This window comes from Triticum urartu, chromosome 5 (genome assembly GCF_003073215.2).
Source record: "Triticum urartu cultivar G1812 chromosome 5, Tu2.1, whole genome shotgun sequence".
In the NCBI taxonomy this organism is placed as follows: Eukaryota; Viridiplantae; Streptophyta; class Magnoliopsida; order Poales; family Poaceae; genus Triticum; species Triticum urartu.
This window is the reverse complement of record NC_053026.1, coordinates 619,479,263-619,493,264: the sequence shown is the minus strand read 5'-3', so window position 1 is coordinate 619,493,264 and position 14,002 is coordinate 619,479,263. Positions and strand designations below refer to the sequence as shown.

Below are 14,002 nucleotides of genomic sequence, written 5' to 3'. Positions count from 1 at the left end.
CCGGGAAGAACCGACCGCCGAAGACCACGCCGCGACCCAAGCTGGTTGTGGAAGAGAACATCTGAGGCATGACAAGTCACTGTTCACGCGTGCGATGTGGCTATAGAGGACGCGTATCAGATGCTCCGAGTGAGTGCATGCAGCCTTGGGAGCTTCTTCTCAGATGACCGACCGGGCGCTTTGCTTTTGGACTTTGCTCGCCGTTGCTTCTAGAGCGCAAAGACTTCCATGCTTGCAACCCAAGGCACACAGCGCACCCAGATGCCTTCGCTTTCACTTTCACCGAGCAGGCCGGAGCCACAGCTCGTAGCAAAGCTGACACCTTCGCCTTCTAGCAGATAGATCCCAGCGTATCCGGCGCGGTCACCATCGGCAGATCACGAGCCCGCCCCTGTGGCCCGGATCCATACGCGTACGCGCGTCCTCGTCTCCACGCGCACCGCCTTTCCCTCCTCCCCGGCCGGCCTCCCTCCTCCTCAAGTACCAAATCAGCCGTCGCGCTCTCCACCACCACCACAGCCACCTCCCCCTCCCCTCCTTGCGCCGTCGCGTCAGCCTCGTAGCCGAGTCGACGTCGACGACGCGCGCGCCCACCCACAACTGCTGGGCGCCATGCTGCAGGCGGGCTCGGAGCGTGCGGCGCCGCTCCCGGGCGCGGCGAGGCTGTGGGTGCCGGGGATGAGCCCCGTGGCGGCGGACGGGGCGGGGGCGTCGGCCAGGGCGCGGGAGATCGCGCGGAGGCGGGACGAGATGCTCGGCATGCTGCGCGACCTCCCCGAGGCCGACTACGAGCTATCCCTCACCGACCTCGTCGACAAGACCGCCGCGCCCGGGGCCAACGGATGCGTGCCGCCCTTGCCCTTGCCGGTCGAGAGGAAAGAGGCGAGCCCGAGCCCGAGCCCCTTGGGTCTGGCCGAGTCCGGCGGGCAGGCCGAGCCGCAGCCGCAGCAGCAGCCGGCGAGGGCGACGGAGAGGAAGGGCTCCGCCTCCGCGAGGCGGCGCGGGGACGGCGGCAGCGGGGGCGGGAGCAGGAGCGGCCTCCGCAGCAGCAGCGACGGCGTCCTGCTCAACTTCTACATGCCGCGCTCCTTCACCCGCAGCTTCACCGCGCCGCGCCCCGCCCGCACCCCCTCCTTCTCCACCTCCGGCCGGGCCGCCAGCGCCGTCGCCCCCGACGACTGCAACAAGAGGTAATTCACTGGCCACAGAGCACGTACTACTTCCCTAGACATTCCATTTCATGCCACGGAACTCTCGTTCGGTCAATTGCCGCCAGAGCACGGCAGGAAGAAGAAATTCATCCAAACATGCACATGCGCGCGCACAAGCAAACTCATCCATACCAATCTCGAATTCTCGATGATTAATTAAGGTTGGCCTGCAAATCATCCGTCGTGCTCTCGTTTGCCCAGTCGTGGATAGATAATCATTACCACTGGTCACTGGATCGATTAGATGGTGCACCTAGTCATGCATAGGAACAAAGAAGCAAGCACATCGTGCTCTCTGTTTCAGTGTTGACCGGAACAGAGCAGCTGGCCGGCCAAATGAGGGCCGGCACGGCACGACAATTCCCGAGGCGAATGTGTGGGTAGATAGATGCCGGGCACGTCAGCCATGGTGCATAGTCGAGGCCACTGGTGCTGCTGATTGTTCCGCTCGCCGACTGAAAATTATATCCTGGAGTATTAGTTGCAGCTGTGAGGCGTTTGCAGCTAGCTAGTTAATTAGCTTGATCGATCATACCCATACATCTGGGCAACATAGGAGCTAGCCGATAGAGAAACCATTTGAAAGTGACTTGCCAAGGCACCGCTAGCTGATGGTGAGACAGCCAGCCAACCACATGAGCGTGGCCTGCCTGCCGGGTGCAGTTTGCAGCTTGCAAGTGTCGTGTTGCGCAGTGCAATCTGATTACTACTCCCTTAACTAAAACTGTGACACTTAGGGCCTGTTCGGAGTCCCTCCGCTCCACGAGGCCGCTCCCGGAGCTGGAGTTCCGGTTAAAAACTGCAGAGCGAGCGAACAGGTACTTCACAGATCCTGGAATAAATTCCACGCAGCGGGTGGACTGCCGAACAGCTCCTTACTATGAATCGAAGAGAGCGGTACTTAATTAGAAGAATATCTGATCGTGCTAAGGAAGAAAATCTAATATGCGAATCCAGCGTAAATCTCCTTTCGCGTGGAGAAAATCTGCACTTTCATCATGGTTTGCTTTCTTGGTAGTAAAAAAAAATAGTCAGTGCGATGCCAAACAGACTGACAGAGTCTTCTTAACTCTAATGTTTGTGCGTTGCGTTTGGTGGTGGTGCAGGGAGAGAGACGGCGACACGGTCAGGTGCTGGCCGCTGCCGTGGGACCGGCGGTGGCGCAAGTCGAGCCGGCGGCGGCAGGACCCCGCCGCCGCGACGTCCGGCGAGCTGTCGGCGATGCTGACGGCGGCGGACCACTCCGCTGCCGCGGACAGAGTCTGAACACCTTTATCTTTCTTGTTAGGTGAACCATGGTGAGCTCTTCTAAACGGCATCCGCCTCGGAGAAAAGCAAGGCAGATCTACGTACCAAACTACTGTTGAATGTGCACGCGCGTTTCTGCGGTTCTGTACATACGTACGTACGTACTTCACACGCAACGCAATACTGTCTGGTTGTTTAGTTTGTGCTATGAGTGCGGTGTAGGAGTGGCATGGACTCCATGTATCTCGACAACTAATTTGTCTGTACAGCATAGAACAAATATGCTATGGCATTCCCGGGCAGGATCAAATGCAACGGAGAGGCATGCTTTTTATTTACCTGGTTCAGTGCGCAACTTTGTCTGGGCATGTACAATCCAACCCTTAAAACCCTCCCTATACTTCCTGATCACTGCCCGGACCACCCAATCCTCCATTCTCAGCCCATATGTCAAGACGGATTTCAGTATCAATGGCATCTAAACGGCATCTGTCTCTCGCCGCCCTATTGCCATCAACCTTTCCGTGTCCTCGACAGTTGGTTTCATAAGGTACTCCGCTCCAAGCACCTTCACCACGGTGAGTGCACATTGTGCCGTGGTATTCAGGCATGTGGTCTCTCTCATTCGGATTTTAGTATCAATCGCATCTACAGTCTATATGTGGTCTCTCACATCCGGATTTCAGCATCGACGGCGTCCACGATGCTTGCTTATGATAAGGCCCCACTCGCGACGTGTTCTCGGTCGGGCTGCATTTTCTGGATGCACATAAACCTCTTTGTACGCATTGCACAGGCTGAGGAGGTGGCCCGATGCACATAGACCTACCTCTTTGTACACATAATATGAAGTTAAGTATAGGAGCTGGCCTATATTAATATGAAGTTAAGTGCAACAAAGTTTAGGCTCTTAAATTTTGAAGTGCGTCAAGTCCCATGGGAAGGGCTGAGATGGTTACAGTTAAGAGTCTAACCCAGGCATTGGGACAGGGATTTGCTCACACCGCAGCACTGCTGGATGAAGAAACCTAATTAACAAGACGCGCCATCTAGGCTATGTTCTCTAGAATGTATGGCGTCAGAAGAAACCAGCAGTTTCATCATGCTTGTTTTGATAACAACAAGGAGAATGACCCCTGTATACCTGTTAATTTGTTTCTTAAAAATTTGAATGATTGGAATGTTTTGCAGACCAATCCCGTAAGAGTAAGATGATGGAGGCTGGAGTGAAACAAGTGGGTGAGGTGGCTGGAGAAGTGTTCAAAGCAGCTCATGGATGGCGCCTGAAGACTAGGAGAATTCTGGGGTGACCAGTGTCAACCTACTCGGGACAAAAAATGTGTGTGCTGCGAAGAATAGCTCCTTCAACAGCAAACTTGCTTCCTTGTTTTCAGCCTGCCTTTTGATCTTCTGATGCTGAGACATCAATAATGATGTATGCTTTAAAAAGACATGTTTTCCTCCCCCCCAAGTAGGGTGGTGAAAACTGCGTAGGGGAGGAGTTTATGCTGCAGTTTTAGTCGTTTACTTTCCTTTGTAAGATATGGTGATTTCTTTTAATGGAAATCGAAGAGAATGCTCTCTTTTGTCAAAAAAAAAATTGACAGTGCGGTGCTAAGCAGGCTAACGGAGTCAAATATCGTGTTTGTGTTGGTGGCCGGGGAGAGAGACGGCCGCACTGTCAGGCAGTGGCCGAAGCAAAAAAGCAAACCTCACACGTCTGCTCTGTACTGCACGTCTGCGGTGCTGTACATACCTCACACGCCATACGCTAGCCTCCATGGGCGGGCAGGATCACATGGCCGCAGATTATCTATCGCTTTGTCACGTTGCGACCTAGACAAAAAATACATACAAAATGATCAATCTATCCTCTCCTCTGGATCAGCAGCGACATGATCCAGATCTTTTTTTCCAGGTCTCACAACGCAACGCAACAAGCCGAGATCAAAATGGCGTCCCCTCCACCTCAGCCAACAAGATAAGCAGCGCCTGTCCCGGCCACAACCTTACAATCTCGTCCATATCGGATTCTCTCTGCACCGCAGCATTGCTAGATGAACAACAAATCAAACCAGACCAAACGGCATCTACTACGTACATACGCTTGTGGCAAAGAAAGGCGAACAAAGGGAACAAGAAGAACAGACAGACAGACAGGGACATGGGGAAGAACGGACGGACGGACTACAAGAATCCTTTATTTAACACCATTCCTCGCGTCTTATTGCGGAGCTCTGCTGCTCGCCAAGCAACCTCGACCTCAGCAGCTCTGTGTCAACAACAAGGTTTTGGAAAGTGTCATGCTCTCTGTACCTAGCTCATCAAACACACACACCTGTGCAACTGATATATTCATAACAAGCCAACAAATGGACATGCTAGTACTTACATTGGAAACCTTAATCCAAGACTCGAGCGTGTTGATGGCCACCCCGGAGCGCTGCGTCTCCTGTGCCAGCGCGACACCCTCATGCAGAGTTTTGACTTTGCCGCTGACAAGGAGGGACGCCGCGGCGTTCAGAACCTATGGAGCAAAGCAGAAAATGATTCAAGTTTGGCACACGATTGAAGAACTGCTTCCCCAATGACATTTACGCTTAAAAAAAAAGAGAGATCTTCAGGGAAATAAAGGGCGGGCTCATCACGACAAACCATATCACTGCTGGGTAACATGATTTTTACAGGATGCTGAGTAAGCTCAATGTACATCGAGGAAGACGCAATCATATTTCTTCAGGGAGTATGCAAGGTACAGTGTAACTAAAATGAGAGGAGTAAGGATGAACTTACAAGGGCATCTGCAATTGAGCCTCTTTGTCCAGCAAGAACATCCTGGAGAACTTTTGCGTTGAACGCAGGATCGCCTCCTTTAAGATCTAATAATGTGCAGCGAGGAATGCCAAAATCCACTGAATTGTAATAAAATGGAAAAAAAAGGTGAGACTGAAGTTTTTTCTTTTAATAATACCATCACTGCATATTTCACAAGTTAACATAAAGCATGTTCAAGGGATTATCTCCATTTCTTTTATGAGTTCCAAGAACAAATCTTACATGGATCGAAGAGCATTTTTTCAATCTTTCCTGGAGTGACATCAAGGATATATCCAGGCCCTACAAAAAGTTGACAAAGAATCTTCAGTTAGATGCAAAATATATCAGTTTTATGATCAGAAAGCTCCAAGTTAATTTCTCAAGTGGCAATAACAGTAGAGCACCATAAGTACACTAGTATTAAGTGTGTGTTCATACCAAGTGGGCTTATTTCGTCCAAACCCTTCGAATGGACAACCAATGCTCTCTGCATTCCAAATTTCTGAGCTGCTTTAGCCATCTTGGTAACCTATCAACAAAAAAATTCCATGGATTAGAACAGAGTATTACATGTAATGACAACAGTTGCATATAGAGCTTGTCACGAGACTATCTCTATGGCTTCTGAAGCGCTTTCCTACTTACTATTTGCTTGTTCAGTGTCGGTGTATCAGTAATCTTTGTTAACAACGGAATTAACTAGAAACTGAAAAGGAAGAATCACATATTTGAAGGCAAATTCGGTTAGCAACTCTACAACAGATGACTACTGGTTGTGTTTATTTGTTTATCTAATAATATTATGATTGCAGCATATATTAGCTTAAAAAACAACTGTATACATACTCAAGTCCAAAGTTCATAACAACACCGGATGATGACCATGGAATTATGTGGATCATTAAATCATCAATTTAAAAATGGTGTACATAGAACATGCTATGGTTGCTTTTACCGTTTGGTACAAATAGTTACTACAAGAAAATAAAAGATGAATACAAGATACTTACTATGTTCTCATGGTAAACACCAATAACAGCGTAAGGTACCCTTGCTGGATTCAACAGAGGACCAAGGATATTGAAAACTGTCTTTATCTTCAGCTTCTTCCTCACAGGTCTGACAATTTTCATTGCCGGATGGTAATTTGCAGACATCATGAAACCAACACCCACCTCATTGACGCACCGTTTAATACCCTGGTAACAGGAAAGGGAATAACTGATATTAACCCACCAGGTTTTCTTAAGATGCACACACAGCACTGAAATATAATATGTGAGGGGTTAGAAGTTCAAGGACAGCTACCATTCCATGCGTGACTGAAAGAATAAACATTATAAGCAAATAACCGACGTGCCGGTCGACTATGCGTTTATGCAACTATATAATGCACAAAGCTACAAGATCTGGAATAAATATTGCAAAAAAGGTCATGACCAACAATCAACTCCATAGTATGTAGTTTATGCAACTATATAATGCACAAAGCTACAAGATCTGGAATAAATATTGCAAAAAAGGTCATGACCAACAATCAACTCCATAGCATGTAGTTTATGTGACACAAAAGTGGGTGTCATTGCGTATTTTGATTGGTTAAGAAAAGTATGTAGCACCATGCAACCCCAGTTTTTGCCCAGTTGGACCAATTGTGTGAGTAACTTTGAATGTTTGTTTACATGATTTGATAGGTGGAAACCAACATTCAACCGGGAGCGTGTTCCTTCTTTACCAATAATAAGAATACCAAAATAAAGATGAGAGTCAAAGGCCCAGATCTATGCATCCATCTCAACGCATTGATTTATTTAGATGAAAAGGGGGTGTATGTTTGCCTAAGTCACGGTGGTTGGTAAGATGCCCGTGCTACTTTGCAGTACCAACATATAGAAAAGTTCCCTAAAAAAACATACATAGAAAAGTCAAAGCAGCCAAGAGGTGCCTCTGACAGTCTGATTACTTCTCAAGGAATACATCAAGTGATGTCTGATAACAACGGCTGTTTCATCCGACAAGTCGCAATCTATCTCCAGTAGCAGGAGGCACCCCTTGCGGTATGATTTGCATTCGATGTGCTAGCTAGTACAGCATTAGAAATCGATGCACACATACTGTACAGGCTATTAATAAGATATCAGGCACCAGAAAAGCAAGTGCAGAACGGAGGAAAAAGAGCAATCATAAGGCCAATCGGGCAGTACCTCGGGTCCCAACTCGATGTTGACGCCCAGCGCCTCAAGCACATCGGCGCTGCCGCAGGCCGACGAGCTCGCCCTGCTCCCTTGCTGCAGAAACGCACGGGAGAGGACATCAGTACAGTACATAACGCGCGTGTGCAATCCGATACAAAAGGTGGGGGCGAGAAGTCAGAATACCTTGGCGACCTTGGCGCCGGCCGCGGCGGCGAGGATGGTGGAGCCGGTGGAGATGTTGACGGTGTCCGCGCCGTCGCCGCCGGTGCCGACAATGTCGACGGCGTCGTGGAGCCCCTCGACCAGGACGCAGTTGTTCATCATCGCCTTGGCCAGCCCGACAATCTGAAGAACGGCTTGGAAAAAAAAAACCAGATCAGTGGCCGCAGAAATTTCGCTCCATTCCTGGCAGCGTGTCAGTTCAGAAAAAATCAGAGACCTCGTCGTAGGTCTCGCCCTTGGCCCGGAGGAGCACGAGGAAGGCGGCGATCCGCGCCTCGTTCTTCTCGTTGAGCAGCAGCTGCAGCGTCGCCTCCGCCTCGTCCTCGGAGAAGTCGGCCCCGCCGATCAGCTGCTCCAGCACCTGGCGCCGTCACGGCCACAGGACACGAGATTGAAAGGAAACACGGTCAATCACCGAAGGGGAACAGAGGGAGGAGGCATTGCGGCGCGCGCGAACCTGCTCGAAGGTGGCGGTGCCCGGGGAGGCGGCGGGGGCCGGCGCGGCGGCGGGCTGCACGGCGACGCGGGCCGGTGGGAGGCGCCGGGCGGGGGCGATGGGCCGCGCGGCGCTGGGGCGGCGGAGGAGGGGGGAGGGGGCCCCCGGGGCGAGGGGTTTGGGGGAGCAGAGCTTGAGCGAGGCGGTCGCCATTGGATGGATTCGGGGGGTTGGTGGGGGAGAGATCCCGGTGGCAGAGGAGGGAGGCGCCGGCGGCAGGCGGTTTTATATGCGGCCGCCGCTGACTGGGCTTGGATTTTTGTCACTCCGGGGGAGGCCCGCCGTCTGCCTTGTGATCCTGTCCGTCTGCAGCAGCCACGGGAGCCACCCACACCGAGCGGCCTTTTCTTTGACGTGCAAAATATTCAATTGCCTTTTTCTTGCAAAAACCCTCGTGTAAGGGCATCCTCCCTCGAACCACCCCTGAATTTTGTCGTCAAACACAGTCGTGTATCAATCCGCTAAGCAGTCCGGACATCATTTTTCTCACAAATTGAGAAACAGTAAAACGGGGCGAGCTATGCCCCTCCACAGTGATTCGACTTCTTCAGCCGTTGGATTCTGCATACAAATGCACCAGATCGCTCAACTATCCCGCAGTGCACGCGTGAGCCTTTTTTATCTCGCCAGTCCCGAGCTTCATGACTGGCCCATGTCTATGGGCTGCTGCTCCGTTGACCGACTTAGACGTCCTCACATTAATCGGGCCGAGGAACCGTCAACGGGCCGCAGTTTCTCTCTTATGTACGAATTGGGTGTTAATCCGTGGGCTTCTTGTATGCAGTTGTCTCATGGATCGTGGCGCGTGAGATGACGGGTGGCGGCGGCAGGTTACTGGCGACGGCGACAGCGGCGGCAGGCGATGTGGACAGGACGAGGTGCGGCACCACCAACGACTTAAGAGTACGAAGAAAGAAGAGGAGTGCTTGATCCATCTAGCACAACTGCTTAGGAAGAGAAAGAGGGTTGAAGAAGACATGGGATCCAATCCAGGTGTCCACCGTTGCACCATCTGGCCGCAACATCTACGATTTACCAGAGTCAGCGCCTTCCGTCATGGTAAGATTTCGTTATGAATTGTTACTAGGATTCCTGCATGGTACAATTATTTTGTTCTGCTCCAATTAGCACTCATATCTTAGTTTGTGTTGCGAACGTTCCGCTGCCAACTCCCTCTAGATGCCCACTCAGCTCCAAATTAATGGTCTACCAAGTTGTTTTGGGTATGTGTAAGAAAAGCAAGCAAACGACATGAGCAAATTGTACCATGTAGCTTGGTAGTCACATCATGATTATAGATATATATGTTGCTTGCCATCAGAAAAATGCAGTCCACTATGATTACAAATATATATATACACTGCTTCCCTGGAGAACCTGTTTCTATTGTTTTTTGTTTACGGGCTGTTTCTATTGTTGCTCCTTCAATCGTTTGGTTGCGAGCTCTCTTGAGCATTGCTGTGGCTGCCAGCAAGCACTCGTGGCGCCTTAGGCCTCAATTCATTTGTTCGTGTGCTGTGGCAGGTCTAGGTTAGCTAGGCATTTTTTTTTTGCTATTCGATGAGGACGGTTTGTTTTGTATTTTATTTTAGTAAATATTTGTACATTTGGCGATTCACACTATCTTAGTGATGTGTTCATAAACAATGACGTACTCCCTGCCATGTTTAAGAAAAAAATTGCTTGAATTTCTCCAATGTTAATTCAATTGTTACAACGGTGGTTGTGCACTTTATGGCAGTAGGTTAAACATGGAGACGGAGTGTTGTTGTTAATTTTAATTTGCTTCGATGAGAACATAGAGCAAAACCTTTTATCTTATGAATCCTCCTTTGTATTGATGGGTGATGACATTATTTGTTATGGCCTTTCATCTAATGTACTCTAATTCAGATGGAACAAATATTTATAATACCAAGATTTTTATTTTCAAATTTTTATGTCATTTCATTCTTAAGATGAACGGGCGCGGCAACGCGTGCTACCATGTTCTAGTACCGCTGCCACGTAGGACTCGGACACCGCTGCCACGTAGGACTCGGACACCGCCGGCCCACTCAAATCCTTTCTTTCGGTCCCATTCTTTTTCACTCCCCCCCCTCCCCCCCTCCCCCGCCCCATGCTTTGCATCCGTCCCCTCCTGGGTCGATGTTGTCGATGTACTCTCTGGCCGCCGCCCAGGCATTGCGAGATGTCCACAGCCCCCACCCACGCACCCTCTCGCCTTGTACAACGGCATGCTTCACCCAAGATCCGTCTGCAGCCAGGTACCCTTCGCCCCCCTGTCGATGTTGTCCATGGGGGACACCACGCCCGACAGGTGTTCGGTCAAATGTCACTGGGCTTATTTTCGAACTTCATGTCATTTTTAGAGTAAGAAGGATGGTGGGATACTAGGTGAAGGGGGAAGAGTTATTGTACGATGTGTGATTGGCCGTATTTGCGGACTTCATAGGCTGAAGCAGAAGGGAGCCTTTTGGCAGTGCGTGCATGGTTCGTTTCATGCGCGAAAGCACACTGCGCTCTATGACATGCACATCATCCATGAACATGGTGTCAAATCCTTAGCGTATCGATGGTACACGATCCGGGACTGTGTCATGAAGTATTGTGGTGCGATTGATCGGCTTGCGCGTGACGACCATGGAGATCATAAGTTTTTCTTCTTCTTGCTCTACATATTGATTGATTGCTTCATTCATTCACTCATTTGTTGTTGTACGTTGTGTAGCCTGCACGCATTGCCGTGATAAGCTACATGTCAAAGGGCAGACCATTCACGCATATACATTGTTGGATGAAACTCAAGGGATAGTATGTGTGGGATAACATGATTCATCCGCGAACACCTAGTTGAACACACGGTTAATCTTGTTGCATTTGAACTATTGTTGTACTAGACATATTTATATGTTATTTATGGATGATTTGTACTATTTTTTATCTGAACTTTAGATGAATTCTGTCGTGTTTGATGGAAATCGTCCGGTTAGTTGATCCGGTTTGAAATGTATGTTGCTACAGTTGGATGTCCGGCTCCCGCATCCGTGTATGCAGACTGCTCTCTTATGTCTGCTGATGGATGCGATGTCTGATTTGGGGGTTAGTTGTGGAGATGCCCTAACCCATACTTTCTCGCACGCCTACTAGCATTCTCTCCTCATCTCTTCTTCGCTGGCGTTATGGGTCGGAGTGGAAGGGAGAGGGGCTCGATTGCCTTGTATATTTCCTCGAAGGCGCTTCTCACTCCTTGGTGCTAGTTGATGATTTGCAATCTCATGTGTCAGAGTGGTTGGTGGCATGGGGGCGTCGACGACCTAGCTTTGTGTCTTGGGCATGAAAGGTGGTGGTGTTGGCGTCGAAGCGTCTACGGGAACGATGATGCAGGAGCGAGGTCGGAGACACGGCAATGATCGAGGGTAGTCGGCTCTTCTATGGCGTGTCCGCGGTATCGTCTCGGCTTGTTTGTTGCTATGAAGTCTTGCAATGACGAGCAACATGTGGTTCATTGGGTGATCTTCTGCGGCGCTAGCCATGCCTAGTTCTCCCTCGTAGTTCTCAGTCAGAGTCAGAGTAGCATTTGTGTGGTTGCAAGTCGCTGGGTTCTGGCTTGGTTATTCCTACAACCCCACACGGCCTTTTACAGTGTGGGTTGAGTCGACGATCGCCTACGGTGAAATCAGACTCATGTGCTCAAGATTTAGGGATGATGATGACACATCTAGGGAAGGAGTGATGACGATGATGCTTGTGCATTGCCTCGTCGAGGCCCTCTTTGAAGCGGTGTGCGTGGGTACTGTGGTGATTTTTGTCCGGTTTCCATAATTAACTAGACTATCGGGTTTCCGCTTACATTTACTTAATTAACCGATTTTCGTCTTAATTAATTTTACAGGAATCTTGTCTTTTCGAACAAAAAAATATTACACAGGAATCTTGTCATTTCAAAGAAAAAAAACACTACGCTACAAGTCTCAAATCCCCTAACTGTTGTAGCACGTGCATATATGCTGCTGTTTTGGCCGTTCAAAGTCGAGGTGAGGAGGGAAAACAGAAAAAGCTCGTGTTCGTGGCGACCCGTCCTGCGAGCTCGTTCGATCAACATCAATGGTAAGTTTTTTCCTCGCCTCTTGTACGTACGATTAGGTCGTCCTGGCTGCACTGGAAACAAAACTTTTTTCACTTTTTTATACCCCGTCAAAACAAAGAAAGAAAACGTCCAGCTTTGCTCGTTCCTCTCGTAATTCTTTGCGCGATCGGTTCATTGTGTGCACCGCACCCCACGTTGTCTCGATCCCTAGATGAGACGGCAACTTATCCCCGAGTCTGAGGCCACCCCACCTACCCACTTACCGCATGACATCATCATGAAGATAATCTTTGTTATCTTTGCTTGGAGGGTGAAATCTCATGTTTTATGGCCCCTACACAGAGATGACACGTATATGTAATCGTCGCCTACCCTACGCTTGACTACTGCATCACCGGCACATCATTGACTCGCCGGTGCTGATGAATCCACCCTGCATATGTTCCTCAGGTGCTCGCACACACGGGCCATCTAGGACGTGATGCTCCCCGACGGTCGTCTCCTCGATGAAAGATCTCTGTCGTGGCGCACCCTTGCCTGGCATGCCCTCCTCCCCTCCCCTACGATCCTCGATGGCGACTGCCACCCTATTGGAGATTTTGAAGAGGAAGAACTCATTGGTCTTTCGTCATGATCACCATCACCACCCTTGCTGGTTGCTCGCAACATTGTCGCTAATGTCCTGCTGTGGCACTGGCGATTCTCTCGGTCAATTTACAAGACCAATCTAGATGTTTGGGTTCAAAATTTCTCTGTTGTAGCGTGAGTCTGTGCTAAAAAAAAATCAGTGCTCCCAAATGCTTTTAAAAATAGCATTTTCAGAGCATCGATTTTTCTTCATTTGACACGGCTTTTAAGAATGTGATTTCACGATGAATTTTTACAAGCACCTGAAACTTTTGTCAAAAAAAATCAGATTTTTTTTTAAAAAAATAATAATTTTGTTCTTATTTTAATGTTTATCCAAACTCATCTGGGAAACTCCGCATCCAGAGAAATGGCACTATTCCATTCCATTCCATTTGCGGACGGGAGACACACACGTGCCCGTGCATCACGTACTTTCGTGGCTTGACGGTGATCCGCGAGCGAGGGAGCGGCCGGGTCCAAGGCATACAAGTCCAACGCCGGCTGCGGCGAGGACTGGACTCACTCAACGCCGGCAGCAGTCCGTACCTTTCTTCCCTGCTCCTGCTCGCAGATCGGCGCCCTTCTCCGGACGCCGCCGTCCCGTCCACCGAGTCGCCCTCACGCCTTGCTCTAATTTTGTGCTGCTCCTCCGGCCGTCTCCACTTCCATCTTGGCCCCTGACACGCACGAGAGAAGAGAGCAGCGAGGTTGGTGGCGTGCGTACGGATGCACAACCAAAACTACCGTATGCCGGTACGAATATTCGTGCGGTGCGGTTGGTGAGCCACCGGTTGTGTTGCCGGCGATAGCCCGGCGGGACAGACGTGAAGAAGCTAGCTCGGCGTCTGCGTCGATCCTCTCACCTCACGTGTGGCGTGCACGTGATTGGCGTGCAGATGCTGAGGAGAATACCCGACTAGTACTACGTCATGTGACACACAGATAGTAGAGTCAGTCAGTCGCGGCGATCACACAATGCCATCTAACTTGCGCGCGGTTTCCACGTGGAACGAGAAGCTGTGAAGAAAACACAAGCTTTTTTTTGTTTTGCGCGGGTGAAGAAAACACAAACTTTAGTTCGTCTCCAACCAAA

At 49.8% G+C, this 14,002-nt stretch overlaps 2 protein-coding genes across 2 annotated transcripts; one reads left to right on the top strand and one right to left on the bottom strand.

Annotated features, from left to right (window-relative positions):
- Positions 1 to 343: 343 nt before the first annotated feature.
- Positions 344 to 2,797, top strand: LOC125511317. The gene is made up of 2 exons (XM_048676657.1): positions 344 to 1,190; positions 2,318 to 2,797. The coding sequence occupies exons 1-2, from the start codon at positions 613 to 615 to the stop codon at positions 2,475 to 2,477; spliced, it is 738 nt and encodes a 245-aa protein (XP_048532614.1). The 5' UTR covers positions 344 to 612; the 3' UTR covers positions 2,478 to 2,797.
- Positions 2,798 to 4,404: 1,607 nt separating this feature from the next.
- LOC125511316 (anthranilate phosphoribosyltransferase, chloroplastic-like) lies at positions 4,405 to 8,509 on the bottom strand. The gene is made up of 10 exons (XM_048676656.1): positions 8,151 to 8,509; positions 7,911 to 8,054; positions 7,655 to 7,816; positions 7,481 to 7,564; positions 6,287 to 6,475; positions 5,715 to 5,805; positions 5,517 to 5,576; positions 5,253 to 5,371; positions 4,852 to 4,986; positions 4,405 to 4,731 (listed from the first exon to the last, which is right to left on the bottom strand). The coding sequence occupies exons 1-10, from the start codon at positions 8,340 to 8,342 to the stop codon at positions 4,723 to 4,725; spliced, it is 1,185 nt and encodes a 394-aa protein (XP_048532613.1). The 5' UTR covers positions 8,343 to 8,509; the 3' UTR covers positions 4,405 to 4,722.
- Positions 8,510 to 14,002: the final 5,493 nt, after the last annotated feature.